The sequence below is a fragment of the Nicotiana sylvestris genome, chromosome 6 (assembly GCF_000393655.2).
Source record: "Nicotiana sylvestris chromosome 6, ASM39365v2, whole genome shotgun sequence".
Taxonomy (NCBI): domain Eukaryota; kingdom Viridiplantae; phylum Streptophyta; class Magnoliopsida; order Solanales; family Solanaceae; genus Nicotiana; species Nicotiana sylvestris.
Window position 1 is genome coordinate 25,160,507 of NC_091062.1, and position 23,945 is coordinate 25,184,451.

The window sequence follows — 23,945 nt, forward strand, 5'->3', positions numbered from 1 at the left end:
AAATTTTTTCATAAAATGAACCTTTTGATTACCACGACTCAAAAACTAATAGACTTGAAGAAGAAACTAACAGACTCCAATGGAAAGACGAAAATACAGACTCAAAAACAGACTAATAGACTTCAAGATGAAAATACAGACTAACAGACTCCAATGAAAATCATGAATACATCAATGCCTCAACTGCTCCTGGGGCCCACGGGACATCATTCGGTCTCGCCATGGGCCTACGTGCCAAATCCCCTTGGAGATGGTAGAGTCTTCCATTATCTAGCGGACAAAGGTCATCACAGTGGTGAAGAACATGGATCTAGTCATGTCCTCACACTAACTGCATTTCATTGTGATGTAGTCGGCGATCCTTCTGACTCTCTCTCTTATGACACCCTTTTCTTGCAAAAAATGCCCAATCTGCTGGGCCCTGGCTTCCATAGTTTGTTCGGCTACATGATTCTGTTCTTGAAGTTGTTGCAAATCTCTTTCTAACTATGCCATTGCTATATAACAGTGTTCTCTTTCAGCCTTAAAGTCTTTCGCCTGCTTGATCATTTTGTTCTCAACGGTGATGACCCTTTTCTTCAACCCTGCAACCTCATTGTCGTATTTCTCTTTTAACTGTTTAACCAGGCGCGCTCGTTCTTCCCCATTCTTAGCCAATTTTGTTCGAACCCTGGCTAGTTCACCCTCTGCTTTGTTCAAATCAAAACCTTACTCATCCACCTTCTGCCTAAGGTTCTTTATAAGTTTTTCATCTTTTGCATTTCTGGCAGGATTTTCAGCTGTTGTTTTCATTTCTCAAATCTGGGCTCGAAGGGCCTCATTTTCTTTGGCTAGCTTTTTCTTTTCACCCTTATCCGCCGCAGCTTGCAAACCGTTCTCGAATTGGAGACCCCTGACTTGCTTTTCCAGCTTTCCTATTGTGGCCCTATACTCATTCTCCTTGGACAACCAAGTCCACTGTTTTTGCGATGCCTCAACAAATTCCTGAATGTGGGGCTTTTTGGCTGGTCTTTCCGGTTCGGCCCTTGCAGTGTTCTTCTTTCTATACCAGGCAAGGTAGGCGGGTGAGACCTCGCCTCTAGATAGGTCACGCACTCGAGTGTTCGCTGTCAAATACTGGCACTCGTTCCAAATACAACGAACTGTTTCTTCATGAAATTGGCCGTCAAAGCTAACCTCGATCGCATAAACACTAAGATATTTGTCTGGGTGCGTCACCTAGCACCTTCCCAACTGTTTCATCACCTGGTATGGAGCGTAAGGCTGAATGCCTCGAAGACCCATTAGGAGGAAGTAAGGACTGGTGGCGGGCATATACACAATTTCTTCAACAGGAAGCCAACCCAGTGTCCATTCTATTTGCCCCTCAGTGATGGAGCGAAGGCGGGATACCCAACCTCCAAACCCTTCTATTAATTGAACCCTGAAATCCTTGTGTAGAACTATTCAATGCAACTTTTCTCTGTGGACCCATAACTCATATATTGAGGGCAGTGACACAGGTGTTCGATCATCCACATCTGTAGTAGCAAATTGCATCCCTCAAAGAAATCTGCCCCAGCTTTACAAGCTATGAGAGCTCGGTATATCTCAGACACTATCATATAGGCAAGGGTGCTCTTGGCATTGGTAATCAAGACATTGACGACTCCAGCCACCCGCAGATCGATATTCCCATCTTTCTGGGGGAACACCACGAGGCCTAAGAAAGCTACCATGAAGGCGAAACCTCTATGCTTATCCCATTTTCCTCGGTTCCCTTTGCTACAAATCCCGCTTTTCGGGTTGTAGAATCCTCCTACATACTCGTACCTCTGGTATATGAAACGTAGGGTGGGAAAACCGTCTGCCAACTCAGAGTACGGTATTCCCTTGCTTATTTTTAGCAAATCCATGAATTTGTGAGAGTTAACAACTCTTGGAGCGATCAGATACTTATGCCTCAGACCTTCAGTATTTCCCATATAACCTGCTATCTCTTCTAAGGTGGGTGTGAGTTCAAAATCCGAGAACTGCAAGATGTTGTGAGCTGGGTCCCAAAACATAACCAACGCCTTTATGATATCTCCTCTAGGCCTGATCTTCAACAACTCAGTGAGACCTCCCAAGTGTAGATTGACCTTATCTTGCTCTGATTTACCCAGATCTTCCCACCACATTTGCAACTTCAAAGGGATCTTGTTCATGACTGTTATTGGCAAACTTTGACTCGTGCTCATTCTACACATTTATTAGGGTGATTAAGCAAAATCAAGACTTATTTGACTCAAAAATAAAGTTAACACTGTTTTTCTCTCTCTTTTATTTTTCAAATTTTTATTTCAAAATAAAACCCGGCTTTGCAAATACAGCCTTTCAGCGCTTCCGAGGAGAAGATTTTAAGGCTGTGCTTGCTAACCGGCCAAAATGCCAAAAAAGAAACCAAAGGTGGCTGTTCTTGCAAAAACAGCCTTCCGGCGTCCTTTTGGAGACATTCAGCTATTTTCAACAAGAATGACTTCACCTTACTTATTTCCAACAAAGTAATAAAATTTTGATGCCTTTTGAGCTATTTTTGCAAAAAGGAAGTTGGACCCGATGGGGGTTGCCTACGTATCCCACATCTGGTGAGAATCAAACTAGCGTAGTTTAGGCAATTTTGACAAAACAAAAACCAACTTTTTTTTTTCAAAACAAAACAAAAAATTTCTCTCTTTTTATTTCAAAATTTCGGTAGAGTTTCAGTATATTTTGGGACATCGGTTTTTCAAAAACAAGCAATTATCTCTTTTAGGCCTCACATTGACTTTCCTTCTCTCAACCTTTTCCCTATAAGCCGGTCAACATGCAAATCCGAAGAAAATGAATGCACAAGTAGCAAGTAGGATGCATCAGGATGGTCTTTTCATTTCGGGTATACCTGTCCTAGATAGATCCAACCCCTGTGTTGAGTCTCCAAAGTCAAATGCATATGATGCAGATAAGTGTTTCTACTAGGGATCCAGCATGAGGCTGAGTTATTCTAGGTTTAAAACCTGGGTGTATTGTTCTAGACCTGGCTTACCCGAGCGGACAACTCGAGCCGAAGGAGGGCTGCGTACCGGTAACCAAAAGATCATCCGGCTTTGCAACTTATCCGAACCTCGTTCTATTTGGGACATGACACTAACAGAAAGAAGTCATGACTAGCGTGCACTCCTCGGGAGAGATAAGAGAGGGGTTTCGTAGCAGTTTATATACAGTTCAGCATATCAAAGCGGTAAAAGCAATATTTAGCACATTAGGCCCAAACATCTAATAAAATCAGATAACAGATAAAACCAAATATAACAATTCATCTAAGCTCGAATTCTTGAACACTAAACTAGAGATTCTAGGTTCGGTTCCCCAGCAGAGTCGCCAGAGCTGTCACACCTTCCTTTTTCCTACACCCCCAGAAGGGGCAGTATAAGGGAGTTTTTTCCAACTTAAATTGACAATCGAAACGGGATTTATTTATTTAATGATTTAGAGTCACCACTTGAGATAATTTATGGTGTCCCAAGTCAGCGGTTCAAATCCTGAGTCGAGGAAAAGATTGACTTTGTTTTACAGTCCGCGAACACAGAAACTCGGGTAAGGAATTATGTTAACCCGGGAAAAGGTGTTAGGAATTCCCAGGTTTCGTGGTTCTAGCACGGTCGCTCAACTATTATAATTGACCTATTATCTAATTTCAATATATGTTTTAGCCTATAATTCAATTTTAACTTATTAACCGCTTTTATTCATTTTTAGGAAGATTGCAACGTTATTAAAACACGTCTTGAACCACGTCACATAAATGCACCCGCGGCCCTCAACATATTTTATCCAACATTGTTGAGATTTGGATTTGGGTCACATAAATGCGCACCCGAGTTTAGGAAGGTAAATTATTAAAATAACACGCCTAAAGCAACTACGCGTTTGCAACTTTGCGAGGGCCATGAAAATTCGCCAAATGGCACGCCTCAATTTCTAAGGATGAACAATATTAGCTGAGCGAGGACCATGCATTTTAAGGTTTTGTTTGGCACGACGCACCTCGATTTATTCTAACCAAAAGGTTTCTAAACTAACTCCTGAGGGCCATAAACTATTTATAATATATAATATGGCTCGCCTTAATTGTAAAAGGGGTTTGGCTAATTGATTAAATGGCATAAGAAATTCTCGAATCAATTTTCCGAAACCAGACTTAACCAGTTTGTAATGATGAGGAATTGGGCCAGCTATTAGATACTAATTGGGCCAACAATGGCCATCAACAAGAGAGACTATTTCGAGGCAAGCCAAAGGCATAGAGCGGGGTTTACCATTTTCTGGCTCCGAGTGCTTTAACAATTCTGGGCCCAGATTGAGCCCAAATTCTTAATGTGAGATGAATGTCCAAGGACATACCCCTAAGCAGACTTAGCAGGCCATAACTTGCGTCAAATGGTCCAGTATCAAGCCCCAAACCTCGGAATCAGCCTTTAAGCCCAGATCGGCTAGCTAACAAATTGATTTATATTAAAAGCACAACGAGATTAAACTAACAATTCTGAACCTTAACTAATTAAAACAAATTGCCTAATTAAATTTCTATTTCTATTTTTTGGCATGTATTAGCCAAATTTGCTTATGGAAGGGAACATCCAATGATCCGAACGAATGAGATATTGGGCTCGAGAAACAAGCCCATGTAGCAGCAACAGGCCGTTTTCTTTACAAAGGATCTCACAATCCAAAGCTTAATGAGCTCAGAACCTTTAAAGAACAAGGCTGAAGATCATAGACTTAATATCTAATCCATGCTAATGCAAAACAACCACAATTAACAAGTGAAACATGTATTGACAAATCTCATCACTGTCCAATAACTAATACACCCAGGAAACTTTGAATATTATTAACAACACATGTCTAGAAGTGACTCGTAAGGAAAAAATAAAACTGACCATGACCTGGGACCCCATTCGATTAGGTATTCCTGAATGTTGTTTAAACACAATACATATTCCATGACATTCAAATGAATCATACAACAAAAGATAGCTCTAAAACAGTCCCATTCACTTAAATTCCATAATAAAATGTAGGATCCAATTACTGACTCATTTAACACATACTAGATAAGGTCTAAAATGTTCTGAATCACCTACACTACAACAGAACCATATTCGAATCCTAAAGTAAACACATAGCATTTAGGAAGAACATGAAATGGAAGAAATTCATAAAAGACATGAAACTAAGCTATGAACCATTAGACTAGTGTTTAAACTTCAAAATTCTATTTCATTTCAATCTTCAATTTGAGTATCACATTGTACGAGTCTCAAGAACGTGTACCTGGAAATAAAGGGGAAAACAAAGGGAATGGAGGGTCAGTAACCAGCAGTAGCAGATCAAGAACCCAACAATACCAATAAAATAGTAAAACTTCCACAGCAACCCAAAACCAGCTTTTAAAATCCAAATCAAACCATTTTCCAACACATATGAATCAGAGGTAACTTCAGAAATCAAAAAAACCTCAAAAATCAAAGAAGTGCTCCAATGGAACAGTGAATTCTGATATTTTAGACCCTTACAGTATTTCCAGGCGTTTTTCAGTTTTTCAGATCTCCTCCCCAAAAAATTCAGCAAATGATGCTTTTATACAGGGGTGTTGGGGCAGCAGAAATGTGTTTCAAATTTTGCTCTTCAATCCCTTTTCAACTTTCGTTTTTTCTTGAAAATCCTCAGTTCTAAAATCTAATTTCATTTTAGTCCCAAAGTCAGCTTCTAAGAAGCTTCCCATTTCTGTTACAAAAAGATTCCTTAAGCCTAAGTTCCTAAACTACCCCTTAAGCACCTGAAAATTACCCCAAAATTCATGGGTCAAGTTGACCCAATAATTAAACCAAAACACATATAGGTCAGAATGCCCCGACTCAATTTTGTATGAGTCTGTAAACCCCAATTACATTCCCTCTTGGGCTTTTGATTCTTCATAACCCAATTCAAGATCAAACTCAGAAAAATTAATGGGCTAAATGAAATTGCCCCCTCAAGAAAAATCAGAATTCCTTTATCTTGCAAACAAAAGAGAAAAAATGAAATAAAACAAAAGAACTAAGGCTTGAAACAAACACGAACTGACAACTTTTGATTTTAAGAATGCAAGCATCTACTAACTCAGAATAAAGGAAATAATAGAGAGAAGAAGAGATGGAGCAAAAGGGGAATGAAAACTGGAATGAAACGGACAGGAAAACAATAAAAGGACTCGAAATACCTAATTGGAAATGGACGGACCTCTGCCATGGCTCTGAATGGACCTCCATTATCCCGAGTTCAAGCCGAAATTGGTATTCGTTGTGGGTTCTTGTTGAAAACCAGCGAGAAACACCAATTTAGACCCTAACCGGTCATGGAGACTTGAAGAAGTCAAGAAATTTTGTTTTTGTTTCTCTGCCCCTTTTTAGATTTGAAATTGGCTTCGCTTTATGGTGATTCGATTGATATTAGTTAGGGGTTGGGAAAGGGGAGGTTGAGGAGGTTCTATGGTGAGATTTTGAGGCTGGTCCGAGGCAGCGCCGCCGGGCTCGAGGCGGTGGGGAATGGTGGCGGCGTTAGGATTTAGGTGGTGTCTCTGAGAGTGAGTTGAGAGAGAGACGATGAGAGAAGGGGGGTTAGAGGGGTTCGGACACTATTATACCTATCAAACCCCACTTACGGACTGTTAGATCAACAGAGATCAACGGTCTTGATTTGGTTTGTTAAAACGGGGTCGTTTCGGTTAGGTGGAGACCGGACTAGGTGGGAAACGGGTTTGGGCCTCAATTAAACGGGTTTCAAGGAAAAATTATTTGGGCTGGAGACTTGGAATTAGATAAAGCCCAAAAATCGGATTCAATTCCTCTTTTGCTTTCTTTTCTTTTCATTTCCCTTTTTTCTAATTTCTTTTAAATTAAAATTAAAAATAAACCTAAATTAATCCCTAATCAAATTATCCTATCAAATTAAATTAATTAACTCTTGCTAACAATTACCACAAATAATTAATAACCAAATTTAAATGGAAAACTACCAATATTCCAAATGTAAAATTAAAAAACGCAAAAATAAACTATTTTTTGTGATTTTTCCATTTCTGTGGGACAATTAAATTACTAATTAATTTTAAAAATGCAAGATTAAATCCTAAATGCAAATGCAACATATTTTTGAACTTTTCATAATTTAAGCAAAATTAACATGCGCAGACAAAATGCAAACAATTAATGAAAAATAATACAAAAATCTACGAAATTACAAAATAATGGAAAAAAATTATTTTTCTTGAATTTATGGGAGTAATTCATATAGGAAAAAAATCATGTGATTACACCGCTCATTGCTGACTTGTTTGATAGACTTGGGCAAGCCAAGTACTTTACCAAGGTGGATCTTCGAAAGGGCTACTACCAGGTTCGCATTGCGGAAGGGGATGAGCCAAAGATAGCATGTGTGACGAGATATGGAGCCTTTGAGTGGTTGGTGATACCCTTCGGCTTAACCAATGCACCGGCCACATTTTGCACCCTTATGAACAAGATTTTTCATCCCTACCTTGATCAGTTCATGGTAGTCTACCTAGATGACATAGTCATCTACAGCAACACCTTGGAGGAACACATGGAGCACTTAAGGAAGGTTTTCCAAGTCTTGCGGGAGGACGAGCTATACATCAAGAGAGAGAAGTGTGAGTTTGCACAATCAAAGGTGCATTTCTTGGGCCATATCATTAGCAATGGCGAGCTACGCATGGACGAGGCTAAGGTACATGCTATCCAGGAGTGGGAGGCACCCATAAAGGTAACTGAGCTGAGATCCTTCCTTGGCCTTGGTAACTACTATCGTCGATTCATCAGTGGATACTCAGCAAAGGCCGCACCATTGACCGAGTTGCTAAAGAAGAACAAGCCATGGGTTTGGATGGAGCATTGTCAAAAGGCATTTGAATGCCTTAAGGCAGCTGTAACAAATGAGCCAGTCTTGGCATTACCTGACTTTGCTAAGACATTTGAGGTGTATACAGATGCCTCAGACTTCGCCATTGGGGATGTCCTGATGCAGGATAAGCATCCCATAGCATTTGAGAGCGGCAAGTTAAATGAGACGGAGCGGCGTTACACAGTACAAGAGAAGGAAATGACTGCCATTGTGCATTGCCTTCGTACATGGAGACATTATCTGCTCGGGTCGAGGTTCGTGGTCAAGACTGATAATGTGGCTACTAGCTACTTTCAGACACAGAAGAAGCTCACACCAAAGCAGGCTAGGTGGCAGGATTTCTTGGCTGAGTTTGATTATGCGCTGGAGTATAAGCCTGGCAAAGGTAACGTTGTAGCCGATGCCTTGAGCCGGAAAGCCGAGCTTGCTGCAATCACTTTAGCGAGATTGGATATTCGTGGGGCTATAAAAGAAGGCATGCAACATGATCCAGCAGCCAAACAACTTATCGAGTTAGCCAACCAGGGCAAGACGAGACATTTTTGGGTAGAAGACAGAATATTGCTTATCACGGGTCGGCGGGTCTACGTGCCTAAGTTTGGAGACATTAGACAGCGAATCATAATGGAGAGTCATGATACAATGTGGGCTGGTCATCCAGGCCAACGTCGCACCAGGGCCTTGGTTGAGTCAGTCTACTATTATTCACGCATGTGAGATGATATAGAATGTTATGTGCAGACTTGTCTTGTATGTCAGCAGGACAAGGTTGAGAAACAACAACCCGGAGGACTTTTGGAGCCACTACCAGTTGCAGAGCGTCCATGGGAGAGCGTGACTATGGACTTTATCACTTTCCTACCAAGGTCCGAAGGTTATGGTACTATTATGGTGGTCGTAGATAGAGTTTTCAAATATGCCACCTTCATGCCCACCTCACCAGGTTGCACAGCCAAGGAAGTCGCCAAGCTATTCTTTAAGTACATGGTGAAGTATTGGGCCTTACCAAGACATATAATCAGTGATCGAGACCCCTGCTTTACTATAAACTTTTGGAGAGAGTTGTTTGACATACTTTGTACGGAGCTGCACTTTTCTACTAGTTTTCACCCACAGATGGATGGACAAACGGAACTAGTCAATGCCTTACTAGAATGCTGCTTGAGGCATTATGTAAGCGCGCATCAGAAATATTGGGCAAGGCTCATAGACATCGCCCAATTCTCTTATAACTTGCAGCGGAGTGAGTCCATGGGACGGCACCATTTGAGTTAGCCACAGGATAACAACCACAAACTCTACATTCCTTACTAGCCGCGTTCGAGGGAAAGGGTTTGGGGGCTTATCATATGGCCAAAGGATGGGAGGAGCAGCTCGACACTGCTAAGTCCTACTTGGATAAGGCAGCTAAGAAGATGAAGAAGTTTGCGGACCGTAAGCGGCGTCCCACATACTATAGAGTTAGGGACATGGTCATGGTGAAGTTTAACCCAAGACAGTTCAAGGCACTACGAGGCATGCATCAGAATCTGATTCGCAAGTATGAGGGGCCATTTAAGATCGTCGCCAAGGTAGGCAAGATCTCATACAAGCTTGACATACCATCGTATCTTAAGATCTACCATGTCTTCCATGCCAGCATGCTTAAGCCATATCATGAAGATAAGGATGATCCGAGTAGGGGCCAACCAAGTCAGGCGCCAATGACTATCACCGCCTAGCATGATCGGGAGATTGAGGCTATCATAGATTACCAGGCCAGGCGAAAACAAGGGCAAAAAGCCATCGCTATGTTCCTCGTCCATTGGAAAGGGAAATCACCGGAGGAGGCCATGTGGGAACGATATGAAGACTTATGGCAATTCAAAGATAAGATCCGAGGGTTTATACAGCAGCATTGCACCGCGGTCGTCGCAATATTGGGTGGGGAAGAGTGTGATGACCTGCCATGTCATCATGCCACATAGGCACCATTTGACATATATTAATGCCATGTGGAAGCTTACATAAGAAGAAGTCTATCCTTTATGAGAAGATTCTAGAGAGGTATGGACATTTCCTTAGGAAGAACCAAGATCCTTATGGATTTGATAGGAAAGTCCTTGAAATCTTCTAGGCTTGTAGAGAATTCTAGAAAAAGCCTTTATCTTGTAAATATCAAGGACTTGTGTAATAATTAATATTTACACACTAGCCCCTAGGAGACTAGTATATAAAGGGGGCCATTCACTTGTAATTCATCAAGCAAACAATTCAAGTTCTCTCTAATACAAAGCTTCCTTTAAACAATTCTCTTGTGTTCTTTCTTCCATTCTCTTAGCGATCTTAAGTGTAGCAAGGCTGACTTGACATACCAAGAATGTGAGCAAGTTGTGCAAGATCGTCAGCGAGTTGTCAAGTGTCGCACGTGTACTTAGTTAACAACTAAAGATGTGACAATAGTCTACATAAACTCGTCACTTACCATTATTTTTGGGCACCACAACAGTATTAGCTAGCCAATTAGGATATTTTACCTCACGGATAGACCCGATTTTTAAAAGCTTTTGTACCTCATCCTGAATCACCTGGTTTTTGAAGGATCCTTGCTTCTTTTTCTTCTATTTGATAGGTGGATACGTTGGATCTTTATTCAGCTTATGGGTCATCACCTCAGATGGTATACCTGTCATATCTGAATGCGACCAAGCAAAGCAATATGTGTTAGCTTTTAAAAATTCAATTAACTTACCTTTCATCTCTAGGCTCAGGTTATTTCCGATGTAAACCTTTCTGTCCGGCCAATGTATAAACAGCACCACCGCTTCGAGATCCTCTATTGTTGTTTTGATGTTTTCGTTCTCTTCTGGCTCTTGAATAGTATCAGGCCTTGAGTCTACATCTGTTTGTCCATCTGTAGTTGAGGTTTGTGTTGTTAAATCCTCAACTGAATTCTGTGCTATTTTTTGTCTGCAACGTCATTTTTTATGCGTAATTCTACCACTGAATTGATACTTTAAGAAGCCTGTTGATTACCACAGGTTTGTCTAATTCCCTATTGTGAATGGAACTTAATAACTTGATGTAAGGTAGATAGAACAACATTCATCTCGTAAATCCAAGGTCTGTCGAGGATCATATTGTATGCCATGTCCATATCTATTAGTTAAAATTTTGTATCTTTGACTACTCCTTCTGCGAATATAGTGAGCATTATCTCCCCTTTTGTAACAACGCTTGAATTGTCAAATCCAGAGAAGGTACGTGCTTTGGGTACCAACTTGTCACCAGTTTGCATCTCATTTACCACTCTTAAAAGAATGATATTTATAGAGCTACATGGATCAATCAAAACTCGTTTCACATTAGTATCATGTACAAGTAAAGATATTACCAGTGCATCATTGTGTGGAATCATCACGCCATCTGAGTCTGCATCATCAAATGTTATGTTGTCTTCTTCCAAAACTTGGCGTACTCGCTTTCTGTGGGTAACTGTGACTTTTGACACCTTTTTCGCAGTTTTATATGTCACATCGTTGACCTCCTCTCCTCCGCTTATCACTTTAACCATTCTTTTTGGTGACGGAGGTTTTGGTGGCTCTTGTCTATTTTTCATATATGCTTGCTTACCCTTCTTACTAAACAAGTTGGTTAAATAGCCTTGTTTTAGTAAGTGCTCTACTTCATCTTGTAGCAATCTGCAATCTGATATTTTATGACCGTGATCATTATGAAACTCGCACCAGAAATCTTGCTTTCTTCTATTGGGGTTCGATCTCATTACAGTGACAAGAAAGGAAATTAGAATATGAAATAGCAAAGTAATCAATAGAAAGCAAAAGAAAGTAATTGTATTCCAATAATAATCAAAAAGTGTCTGTACAAATGATATCTCTTTCCCTTATATAGGAATCTATAAGTACTACGTCTTTCCCCTTTTATGACCGAATCATTATGAGCATTAAAGATATTAATGAGACGTTATAATTGGTAATCGTAACTGTTCATGAAGATTCTATAGCGTTTGAGATCATTCACGCTCATTACTTGGTGATTCATGAATCTTTCCTTTTTGTTGTCTTTATTCATTCCGACGGTACCTCTTCATATAACCATTTAAACTTGTGCGAGCATATCTTTTTCTCTCGTGGATGATTTGCTCATATCTATTACGACTCGTGCCTCTTTCAATGCATCTCTCCAGCTGTCGCTTTCTTAATGATCCACATGTCTTGTCATATCAGCCACTCATATAAATCCACGTGTAATATTTATTTTTACCAATACATAAACGTATTATATATTATTAATCTTTAATACTTAAAGTTTTTTGTTAAAACACTCGTTGATTTGCTAATATTATTATTAATCTTTAATTATATCTTTCTGGGGAAATATTTTCACTCACCAACAAAACATCGAAAAATATATTTTTCGAAGAGTCACTTCTATCACACTAAACTAAACACACTATAAAAATAAAAAAAATAAAAAAAATTCTAGTTCGTGATTACGGTATATAACTCACGATTTAGGTAGCAGTCATCACTCAAGCATCTAGAGCAACAAAAAGTACTACGTATTACATAACGAATGGTACAAATGTACAAAACAATTTGTACAAAAGTTTATTTTTCTTTGACTATTATATATGCCTTCCTATATTATTTTCAAGTAGTTAAATTTATTTCAAAAGAATTTTAAATTTTTTACTCATTAATACAGATTCAGCCGAGGTATATCGAAAACAGCTCCTTTGCTCTTTCAGAATAGGATAAGGCTGTGTATATCTTACCCCTAGACTCCACTTACAGGAATTCATAGGGTTTGTTGCCGTTGTTATTGAGACATTAATGTAGATCAAAACTAGATAAGTTAGACTCTCGCCTTCCAAATCCACATTTTTTTTTTTGGAACAAAGGGAATATATATCTTGGATTAACAACAAAAGGTTACATATTGTATACTTAGCATGCTTTTCGTGGTTAATTACTTTTTTAAAATCTAACTGGAATTTGGTATAATATTGACAAATATTTTGTTTGACAAAAGTGGGTCCATTGGCCGTCCCATGAGATCATCTTCGAGAAAATGATAAGCTTAAAAATTATAAAATAATAAAAGATGAAAAATCTTAATATTGTGGCCGGTTAGATAGCTAATGATTAGGGTTTAAATGTTTAATGATCAACATTGATGTCATGGTGCGGCTGCAGTACTTTGATCTCTAAAATAGAAAATTAATTCCATGTCAATTTATTAATGGAAGTGTCCATTTTTTGTTTATATGCTCGCAAGATATTTATTTATTTTTGTTTTTCACTCAGTGTCTAGTCAATTAATTCAGATTCACGTTAAGAGCCAGGGACATCCTATTTTGGAGTAAAGTCGTCTCTATCAAAAGCAACTCTATTTTCAAGGTTTAAACCAAAGACATTCAGTAGTTAAGAATAAAAGAATATTTATCATTCTACCGCAACATTTACTGATTATTCCTAAGATATTTGTGCGCTTTTAAGTGAAGACAAAACCTAGGACGTGGTAATTCATATTATAAGTTGAGCAATCACGCATAATCCTAGGGAACTATATTATAAAAAAGTTTGACTACTCTTAAAAAATATGATTTTATTAGTATAATGCTAAAAATCCTATATTAGACAAAGCTTGTAAAAGAATTAGAAGTTTCCTACGTTGTGATTACAAAGTCATGTTCTAAGAACTTGTCATACAAGGAAAATAGGTCATTCTTCAAACCAAGATGAATTTTGTTTGTTAAAGAGAAAATATGGAATGAATTCAAGGCTTCCATTTTCATTCTTTTAGGCTTTCGGGCAATTTCGATCTTTTCCACAGTCAAGAAGAAGAAGTAAAAATCAATTTTTTTTTGCTAAAATATGAAGTAGTATTTTCATCCAACTAATCATTCATCAATAATATAAAGGAGAAACGGGTAGGAAATTTTGCTTGTAATATAAAACAAACATATGGATTAATGATTGTAATATTAAATCACAACAACAATTATGCTTCAACCAAAGCAAGTTCGGATGGTTTTATATGAATTTTTGTTTTCCATGCATGCATGTCGCTCTATTTAAATTCATAGCAGTTCAATTTTATAAGAGTATAAAACAAAATTTAAATATAAATATGTGACAAGACTAAAGGACTCCTAAAAAATATTAGACCTATAATAAACACAGTAACATGACCAAAAGTTAATCTTAGCTAATTGGTGATGTCTAAATATGTCTTTTTGTTTCATTGCGCTTTATTTCTCATTTGATCTGTACGAATTCCAAGAGATGCTAGTCTTTTAAGAAAATTTCCATTTATGTGATTTAGGTCTACGCGAGGAGCGGGGTTGAGCGAGGAGCGGGGTTGAAAACAGAAAATTTTGTTATGTGAAGCAGGACAGTGCGACTTGAAGTCTGCCCCACTTACTTTTGAGTCTATCAGCTGCAACAACGGCTGCGAGAACGAGTGATGTGCTTGCCCCGACCGATTCCATACGTAATTCAAGATGTCGTTTGTGTTCATGTTGGCGATTTCTGATGTAAATTCGGTTGGCGATTTCTAATGTAAATTCGGTGGCTCGTTTTGTTGATAGCTTAACAATTCAAGAAACAGAATTGCTGCAGTTTCCCAAATATTTGGCTCCAAGAGAGTAAACAACAGAATCTGCTTTGGTTCTAACATAAATCATTTGCATAAACAGTGCTGTGAAGTTTGCACCAAAGTAGTAACCCTCATCTTTTCATTTAACCAATAAATCAATAGATATTTTGAAATATATCCAGCATGAGTCTTATACATGTGATTCTTTCCATAAATAGAGTTACATTTCCTGTCTTAAACATCAGTTTTTCTGTCTTACTATAAGTAAGAGATGTATCGTGTGATCTCCCGTTCTCCTCCAACGGTTCAAAGGGGAACGCTGTAGTGGCATTTGCAGATAGCCACATGAAGTAGTCTCTCCTAAACTCCACCACTCAAATCTGGTGAATAATAAATCAATCAATCAGGGTAAATAATAGGTAATCGTTGAGTGTCGTATTTCCTGGTACAAGCGCTGTATTTTGGAAACTTTCCGAAGACCACTACTTCTGCACCAGATGTTCAACATCTCCAAGTTGCACTTCACCTCCTTGTAACACGTATTCATCCTGAAACAACATTTCAATCTGCTCCAGCGATTTGCCTTTCGTTTCTGGAACATATTTATAGACAAATGCAACTGACAGTGCAGAGATTACTGAAAAGATAAAGAAAGTTCCACCAACAGTAATTGCACGTGAAACAGAGAGAAAAGACATTGCGATCAGGCCACTGCACATTCTATTACCTACTGCCCCGAGCCCTGATGCTTGAGCACGAAGCCGTAAGGGAAAGATTTCTGATGTTAAAACCCAACAGACTGGACCGATGCCCACTGAGAAGAATGCTACATTCCCACAAACAAATAGTATTGCTAGCGCGATGCTAATTGATCCTTGTTTCAGTAAAATTAGAGTGATCCCCACGCCAAACAAACATGTAGTCATACCAATTGTGCTCACATAGAGCAATGGCTTTCGTCCGACTTTGTCAATGAGAATGATGGCTATTAGTATAAATGTTGTTTTGCTGATTCCAACAGCCACCGTGGCAGCGAGAAGTTTTGATTCATCCTCAATACCAGCTGCTTTGAAAATTGCAGGACTGTAGTAAACAGTAGCATCAATTCCAGTAATCTGTTGGAAACATTGAATTCCAATACCTGTGATCAGCATCCTACGTAAAGCAGGAGAGGGCGTCAAAAGTTCACGCCAAACGGGTTTCTCTTCATATTTGTCTGTGTTTGTGCTTCCAGCAGCTTGTTGTATCTCGGCTAGTCTCTCCTCAACTTCTGACTCGTTTTCATCTGTTTTCATTAGCACTGACCTCGCTTCGTCTACTCGGTTCTGCAAGACCAACCACCTAGGTGACTCGGGGATGATGAAGAGAGCAACTCCGATAAAGACTGAGGGAAGAATACCAACAGCTAGCATTATCCGCCAGCTTATATGTGCTGAAAGACCCGAGAATGCATAATTAGATACATAACCAAGTAAAATTCCTAGATTTATGAAAATCTCAGGAAAAGATGTGAGCGAGCCTCTAGCAATAGTTGGCGATATCTCAGCTATATAGACGGGTGCAATCATGACACCAAAGCCTATGCCAACTCCAGCTAAAATCCTTCCTACCATTAGTATTTCAAACGAAGGAGCAATGGTCATTACAGCTGCACCTATTTGAAAAATAACAGCAGCTAACCCCATTGTCCACTTTCTACCAATTGCATCTGATGTTCTCCCACCAGCTAAGCTACCCAAAAGTGAAATTATGCTCAAAACACCAACTAGAACTTCTTGTTGCACTTCTGTTATTTTCAAATCTTCTTGAATAAATAAGATTGCTCCACTCATCACACCTACATCTGCATTTCAAAAACACACACATTGATATCAAGACTCGGCTAGTTAATAAACCTTTACGAAAAGGCACACAGAGTGTGCTGAATAAATTGATGAATATATTCAAAGCATTTCTCCCCCTCCCGCCTCCACCCTCTCCACCTCGGGCTTTATATTCCCCTACTCCGACACCAGGTAGTACATATTCAAAGTGCATTGTAACATATATCACTAAGTATTACGCAAAATTGTAAAAGGAGATGACAATTGTCACTGTTTCTTTTCAATTCCACTAGATAAAGTAGGTAACTTTCTCCATTAATAATGAACTAAAAATTGCATCACCTGGAATTAGTTAACATTTTCTGCATTAATGCAAAGAAGATGAGGCAACATTATTTCTGTAATAGAAGCTCTATCCATATGTACTTCTCCTTGATACATTGTTCAAGAGAAGCTAATTCTGTTGCTGATGAACTGCTCAAGGCTGTTTCTCAAAGTGGACAAGATGTTCTTGAATCCAGGGAAGTTGATTTGCCTAGGAAGCTGCGGACCTTATTTAGTCATATTAGGGCTTCATTGCCAAGTCTAAGACTTTTTAATGATTCTTTTTTTTTTTTTGATGAAGTGGTGTATTATTGACAAAAGCATCCAGTGGATGCACGTATTACAAAATAAAAGAAGATATCAGCTCCTAAGAAGAGAGCAACAAAAAATCTATCATAAGACTAGAGAGCTGATAAATTCCATAAATTGGTCAGAGTTATACATAGGGGAGAGTTTAACCCAACTAAAAAGAGTGACCAAACATCTAGCCTTGAGTAGGTATCTAGCAGTTGAGATGCCATCAAAGCATCTTTGATTCCTTTCTGTCCATAAGCACCAAAATATAGCAGCAGGAACCATCTTTGTTCATTTATTTATTGAAGAAAGTGTAATGTCTTTTGCTCAAGAGTTCATTTCTTTTAACTTGTAAAGGAGCGAGTCTTTTCCCTCCTTTAACAGTTTTGGTGTAAGGCTCTAATCCATCCCAAATATGTAATCACGTTATATAATATCATCCCTAGAACTCCAAGATTGGAACAATATGATTAGCGGAAAAATTACCAATTGCTCTTCCAAAGGATTTCTAGGCTTCAAACATGAATTACAGTCTCTAAAGATTACATTCCAGCAGATGTTCTTATGTGAAAGTCGACGAGATAGTAAATCATCTGACAACAGCATTGTGCTTGATCAGAAATTACAAAAGATGTAGGTAGAATTCCTCATTACTATATGTATTAGACGCTCATGTCTCGTCCTAAAAAATCATGCAAGATACATACATTTTTCCTGAGGCAAGCATCCAATAACTTGCTGGTTTACTACTTTAATTATCACCAATATTCTAGAATCATAACATCTCCTTCAGTACTACAAATGAGTCCCCATCAGAAGCCACAACGCAAATCACAAGGTAGAGTAGCAGTGTAGAACTTCAACATAAATCTTGAATAAAGTCAACATTTAAGAATGACAAAAGGTCACAACTAGTTTCATTATACAACAACAACAACAACGACAACAACATACCCAGAGTAATCCCACAAGTGGGGTCTGGAGAGGGTAGAGTGTACGCAAACCTTACCCCTGGCTTTAAGAAGGCTTAGAAATACTAATACTTTGACTTTCAATTCCATTCTTCACTATTTGATGAGTCAAAAATTCCTGGTTTGATATCAATTAGCCATTTGCCTCTCTATCTTCACAAGATAGGGTAAGGTCTGTGTACACTCTACCCTCCGCAGACCGCACTTGTGGGATTACACTAGGTTTGTTGTTGTTGTTGATATCAATTAGCCATTTAGCATAGTTACAAACACATTGGTTTATACTTTCTTTTAGTCTAGGTATGTACCACACAAAAAAGATTCACAAACAGGAGAATAGTTCATCATTTGTAGGTAAGTGCGGACATATAAAATGTAATGATAAAAGATTTACCATAGCCAAGGAGGACATTGTTGAGAGAAGCAAAAACAGCACAACCAAAGACATATTTCCTTGTACTCTTTCTTCTCCTCTCCATTTGATGATGATGGTGTGAAGGATCATCATCTCCATCATAATCTGTTAACTCAGAGACCATTCTCTTGTACTTGTTCTTGCTCCCTAAAGGAAAATCAGACAAACCCAATTCCCCATGTCCATTTTCTTGGACACTTGACATACCCATCTACCCCCTTTGACCCAAAAATCCAATCTTTAACTGAAAAAACTGAAACTACAAAAAGCCAATCTTTAACTGAAGAAACAGAAAGTTAAAGTTATTTTGACCCAAAAAATCCAATCTTTAACTGAAAAACTGAAACTACAAAAATCCAATCTTTAACTGAAAAAGCAGAAACTTGAAGTTACTTCGACCCAAAATCCAATCTTTAATTGAAAAAACTGAAACTTGAAGTTACTTTGACCCAAAAATCCAATTTTTAACTGAAAAACTGAAACGTGAAGTTACTCTTGATTCAAAAATCCAATCTTTAACTGAAAAAACAGAAATTTTGAAGCTACTAAAAGTCTTTCAATTCTTGATTAGATGGGTTGAACTGGGTCTAAAAACACAAGAATGGAGTTAGGAATTGGGTTTCAGTTCCAAAATCAAGATCTGGAAGACAATTAGAAAGAATTAAAAATTAAGGAAAATAGGCAAGTGGGACTTTTTTTTTTGGTATGTAAGCGCAATAGGTTTACTAGTGAAATGGCAGTACTATCTCCGTTCCAATGTATCTAAACCTATTTTTTAAATTTATGGTTCTAAACAAGTTAAAATACTTGTGTGGTTATAAAAGTTATAGAATTGTAAGTAAAAATTAAATTATTATCAAATTTAGAAAGAGGTTATTATTTTTGAAACGAACCAAAACGAAAATAGATTCTAATAACTGAACACAGAGGGAGTACATCACACGTCCTTGACTTGACCAAAATAAAGAATGTGAAGCTTTCAAAGCTATAGCTGTAGACTTAGCAAATTTGCAGTATTTCTAAAAACAACAATTGTTTCTCAGTAAACTTTATGTTCTTATATCAATTTTAGACTTTTAGTAGCCTAATTAATACTATAGGAGTTTCTTTGAAGGTACTATCGTTGTGCGAAGGATTTTATCAACGTTGTGTTCCATTGTCTGTGTTAAAACCACTATTTCAGTCAAGAAGTTTATTGTCAAGGCCATAATTTTTGCGTAATTACACTTTAAATGTGTTTTTCCTTTTATATCTATTCAAAATCTATAAAAAAAATAATTGCTCTGCCCTTTCGTTTCCTTTTTCTTTCTCATTTGCCACGTGCTCTTTTCCTATTTTAAGGTTTTTGTGCTGGTTTAATTCCACCTAGTTTAGACTTTAGATAGGGATTTAAGCACTTTTGGTTTATTTATATGTTTGGTAGAAGTTTTTGATAAATACTAAAAGTATTTTTAAGTCAAGTGTTTATATATTAAAATCAAATCAAAAGCCACTAGTTGGTTACTGCCAAAAAAAATTTAGTTCGAGTACTTTTGGTGTGACAATTTTTATTTTATTTTTATCTCTTATATCTTCTTATAATAAAATTCTTACCAAAATAAAACCCTTACACCTCCATTTTTTCATGTAAGGATACTGTTTTCTAATTAGAAATTTGTTAACAAACACACTCACTTATCATCAGTTTTAGTAGTTATATCCAAACGCGTGATTATGTGAGCGATTAAATTATTTTTCAACACTTAATACTGATAGAATATATGAGTCCACCAAATTATAGAAAGACCAGGTCCTCTATGAGCTTCTACCGAAAATGCTAATGAAACAGTAAGTAAATAAGACAGGGAGTTTTTCCGTGGAAAAATCCATCTTCAATGGGATAAAAAACCACGACCTATACTGGTAGGATTTTAACTTTACTACTGAGCAAACTTTAGATTACAATCTATGTATTTTAGGAATTAAACTCTTAATCTCTCACTAACTTGTAATACACCTATTACAAGCCACTTTGCAATACACATATTACAAAGACTTCAACTCATGACTAACTCTAGTCACGACACAAACACTAAGGGTTTATAATTTCACAAGAGGTTCCTAAGTAACGCTTCTAAATAAGCAAAGTAGGAATTACAATGAAGAACAATCACAAAGTTACAACTCAACTAAGGACATACAAATTACTAGCTCTAGGAACTGGTCCATAGTAGTGTTAAACTTTGTTCTTGATGCACTTGAGAATTGAATGCTTGGATGTCAGATGCTTGAATGGTTGAATGAATTCTCAAGTGTTCAAGTGATGTTTTGTTGTAAAGTTTAACGTTAATACAACATGGATGACATCACTTGAATGATGTAATCACTTGGTAAGACAAATGAGAAGTGACTGCAGAACTCTGCTGCACTGTTTCTATGTACAGTGCAAGCAGTCACTTTCCAGCTGTAGACAGTTGATTTCGTACTGCTGTCAGGGAAACACAAGGGTATCATGTCCTTATATTGATTTCCTATCTTCTGAAGTTGTAGCAGTTCACATTAGCTGGAGTCCGTTGATTTGCGATGTGTATTAAGTGTATCAGGTTCCTTATCTGATTCTTTGACAGTAAATTTGTTAGATCATCAAAACATAAAGCTAAGATATTGTAAACTCATCAAATACTTATCGGTTACTTTTAATTAGTTAAACCAAACAGAATTTTAATCTCTTGACTAATGTGTTGTCTCCTTAAGAACAACGAATTTTAATTTGGAAACCTCAAACTCGTGTTTATACTTAGGAAAAAAAAATGGTGGATCGCACGATGGTATTCTTTTTGTTTTTAGACAACTCTGTCCTCATTTTTAGGAATAACTTGAGAAAAAAATTCCTAAAATTATGGATTTCACTTGGTTACACAATCAAAAGAAGAAAAGCTTACCACTTTACTTTAGATAGGTTGTTCCAATCTCAAAGATTAGTGCCTGTAAGATCTTTTGACAGTCACATGACCATCTAAAGTGTTTTGGAAACGCGAGAAAGGAATTATTTACTTTTCAGATTTGAACAATTAATAGTTAAATATATATCAAGCTCACTAATATTATTGGATAATTAAAAAAGGTTAATGCATGAGAGGGTTCACCCTTAGCTTCCACAAGAAATACAATGTTACAAATGCTTTAAAATATAGCAAACGAGTTACGTACTGATAAAGTAAAATAAAGTTGGTTAATAATATTATATCAGGTGTATGTAAATTTATTAAAAAGTTTATAAAACTTAGATGATTTTTTTGTACCTATCAGTACGTGGTTGAAAGCAAGTGATAAGACCATTTCATGTCATTCAATAATTGATTATACATAATTATACATATATAGTACATAAATTATGCATATATTATACGTCTATATTTTTAGTTTAAGCAATTGGGTGGGCGACTATTTGAAGTAATTCTTCTATTTTTTTCCTGCCCCTTTGCACAGCTTAGGACTGTGAATTTGTTTTTTAAATGAAGGGCCAAAAGCCAAATTCCCCTGCCAAAAAGGAGAAAACCCGTTGTGGCTACTTTTGTGGCCTTGTATTTACAAAATTAGCCACTTGCTTTAAAATTTGACCATTTTAAAGTTTGGATCATGTGACCGCTTTCAGACTTTAGGCAACTTATCTAATTTTAAAAAGGGCAGAATAGCTTAAATGTCACATATACTTGTGTCACTTTGTCATGTCAGTCCTCAAACTTGACAATTTGTCAATTGAACCCTTACACTCCTTCAAACTGTGTATAATAAACGCTTATGACAGGAGGCTGCCGGTGCGTGTAATACAATCTCCTCCACGTTGGTTGTCACGTCAAAAAATAACCATGTGTAGATGCCATGTCACATGGTAGATTAAAAATAATTAAAATAAAAAAATAAAAAATAAAATTCAAACATTAATTCCCTAATCCCCTCCCTCATTGATTTCTCTCTCCCCTCACGTTCTTTCTCCTGCCCATCTTGCTTCTCTTTCTTCGTGTTCTTCCTCTTTTCCCTTCCAATTCTTCCATTTTTATATTATAGAAATAAAATTAAAATATGTAAAGAAAAGAAACTAAGTAAAAATTATTTTTTTTCCAGATCGAAAAGTGGGAGAAGAAGTTCGATGGTCCATTTTCATGGCTGACGGCGTTAGGTGGCGGAGAAGAGGTTCGATGGTCCATTGTTCGTCTAGCTCGAAAATTAATACCCGCTGCCCCTTTAGTATATTTTTGACTTGTTCAGGATTCAAGAGTGGTAAAAAAAGGACACTATAGTATACAGAGATGTTTGAGGAGACTTTAGGGATTTAGTTTTTTTTTTTGTTGGAAGGGACGAACAGGGGAGTGGGGAAGAAGAAAAAGAAGAAAAAGAAGCATACAGGGGAAAAATCAAAAAGGGAAGAGCCGGAGGTGGTTTTCTGGGGGGCGGGGAGGGAAGAAGAAGAAACATACAGGGGGAAATAATCGAAAAGGGAAGAGGAAAGGGAGGGGTGCGGTGTTTGTTGAGTGGGGTGGGGGTAGGGATAATAGGAAAAAGAAATTAAATGGGGGGGGGGGGAGTTGCGGGGAAGAACTGAAAGAGACGATATTTCTTTTGCTTTTTTTCTTTTTTGACTTATTTTATCTTTATCTTTTGGCAGAATAGCCTAAATGGCACCTGTACTTCACCCACTTTATCATGTCGGTCCCCAAATTTAGATATTCGCCAATTGAATACTTACACTCATTCAAAACGTGAATAATAAACGCTTATCCAACGTGGTTTATCATATGTGTCATATGTGGCTTCAGTGCGTGATTCATACGCCTGTAAGGGGCGTGAAGACAGTTAAAAAAGCCCTAACGGTAATAATTTAGCCTATTTAACAGCCATCTTCTTCTTCCTACCTTATTCTTTATTGTTGAACATTATAGAAGCTAAATTTAGCAAATCTGATGTCTTCTTCTTTCTTTGTTAGCTTCAACAGTGAAAATAAAAATTTTATTTTCCTGTGACTCTTCGTTGCCCATCAATTTTTGCCATTTCCTTTTGTTTTGAAAGTCAATTTTTTTCTGCTTCTCTTGCAACAAATAAGCTATTGCCGCCTCTTCTCCTTCAACAATGAGGAAGGAACCTTTGTGTTATTGTGGAGTTGCTGCGTATCTTAAAATGTCACGAACACCCACCATCCTGGAAGGAGGTTCTTGGGCTGCCGAAGATATGAGATTGCTGAAGGTTATGGCCTTTTCAAATGGGTTGATCCTGCGATTGAGGAAGAACACTACAAGACTCTTCTTGCGGCTCTTATTAAGAAGAGTGATCGATGCCATTGTCAAAGAAGACAAGGAAGGTCGAAGTTCAGAGTTGTTGTTATTATAATTGTGGTTGTAGTTGTTCTAATGTTAGCTATTATGTTATTTGTTTAGGATTGATAGTGCACTTTTTTATTTCGTGGGTTTAGGCTACATATTTTGTGTTGATGTAAAATTTTATTCATGGAATATATTGACAAAGGCTCCATTACAGCAACAAGTACTAATATAATGGCATGTGTTATAGGCAGTTAAT

The 23,945-nt window shown here is 37.6% G+C and overlaps 2 protein-coding genes across 2 annotated transcripts; both read right to left on the minus strand.

The window, feature by feature from the left end:
- Positions 1-11,107: 11,107 nt before the first annotated feature.
- On the minus strand, positions 11,108-11,515 carry LOC138870375 (uncharacterized). The gene has a single exon (XM_070148173.1). The coding sequence runs from the start codon at positions 11,513-11,515 to the stop codon at positions 11,108-11,110; it is 408 nt and encodes a 135-aa protein (XP_070004274.1).
- Positions 11,516-14,675: 3,160 nt separating this feature from the next.
- Positions 14,676-18,750, minus strand: LOC104235476 (probable polyol transporter 4). Its single transcript, XM_009789257.2, has 2 exons — positions 18,372-18,750; positions 14,676-16,408 (listed from the first exon to the last, which is right to left on the minus strand). The coding sequence occupies exons 1-2, from the start codon at positions 18,601-18,603 to the stop codon at positions 15,048-15,050; spliced, it is 1,593 nt and encodes a 530-aa protein (XP_009787559.1). The 5' UTR covers positions 18,604-18,750; the 3' UTR covers positions 14,676-15,047.
- Positions 18,751-23,945: the final 5,195 nt, after the last annotated feature.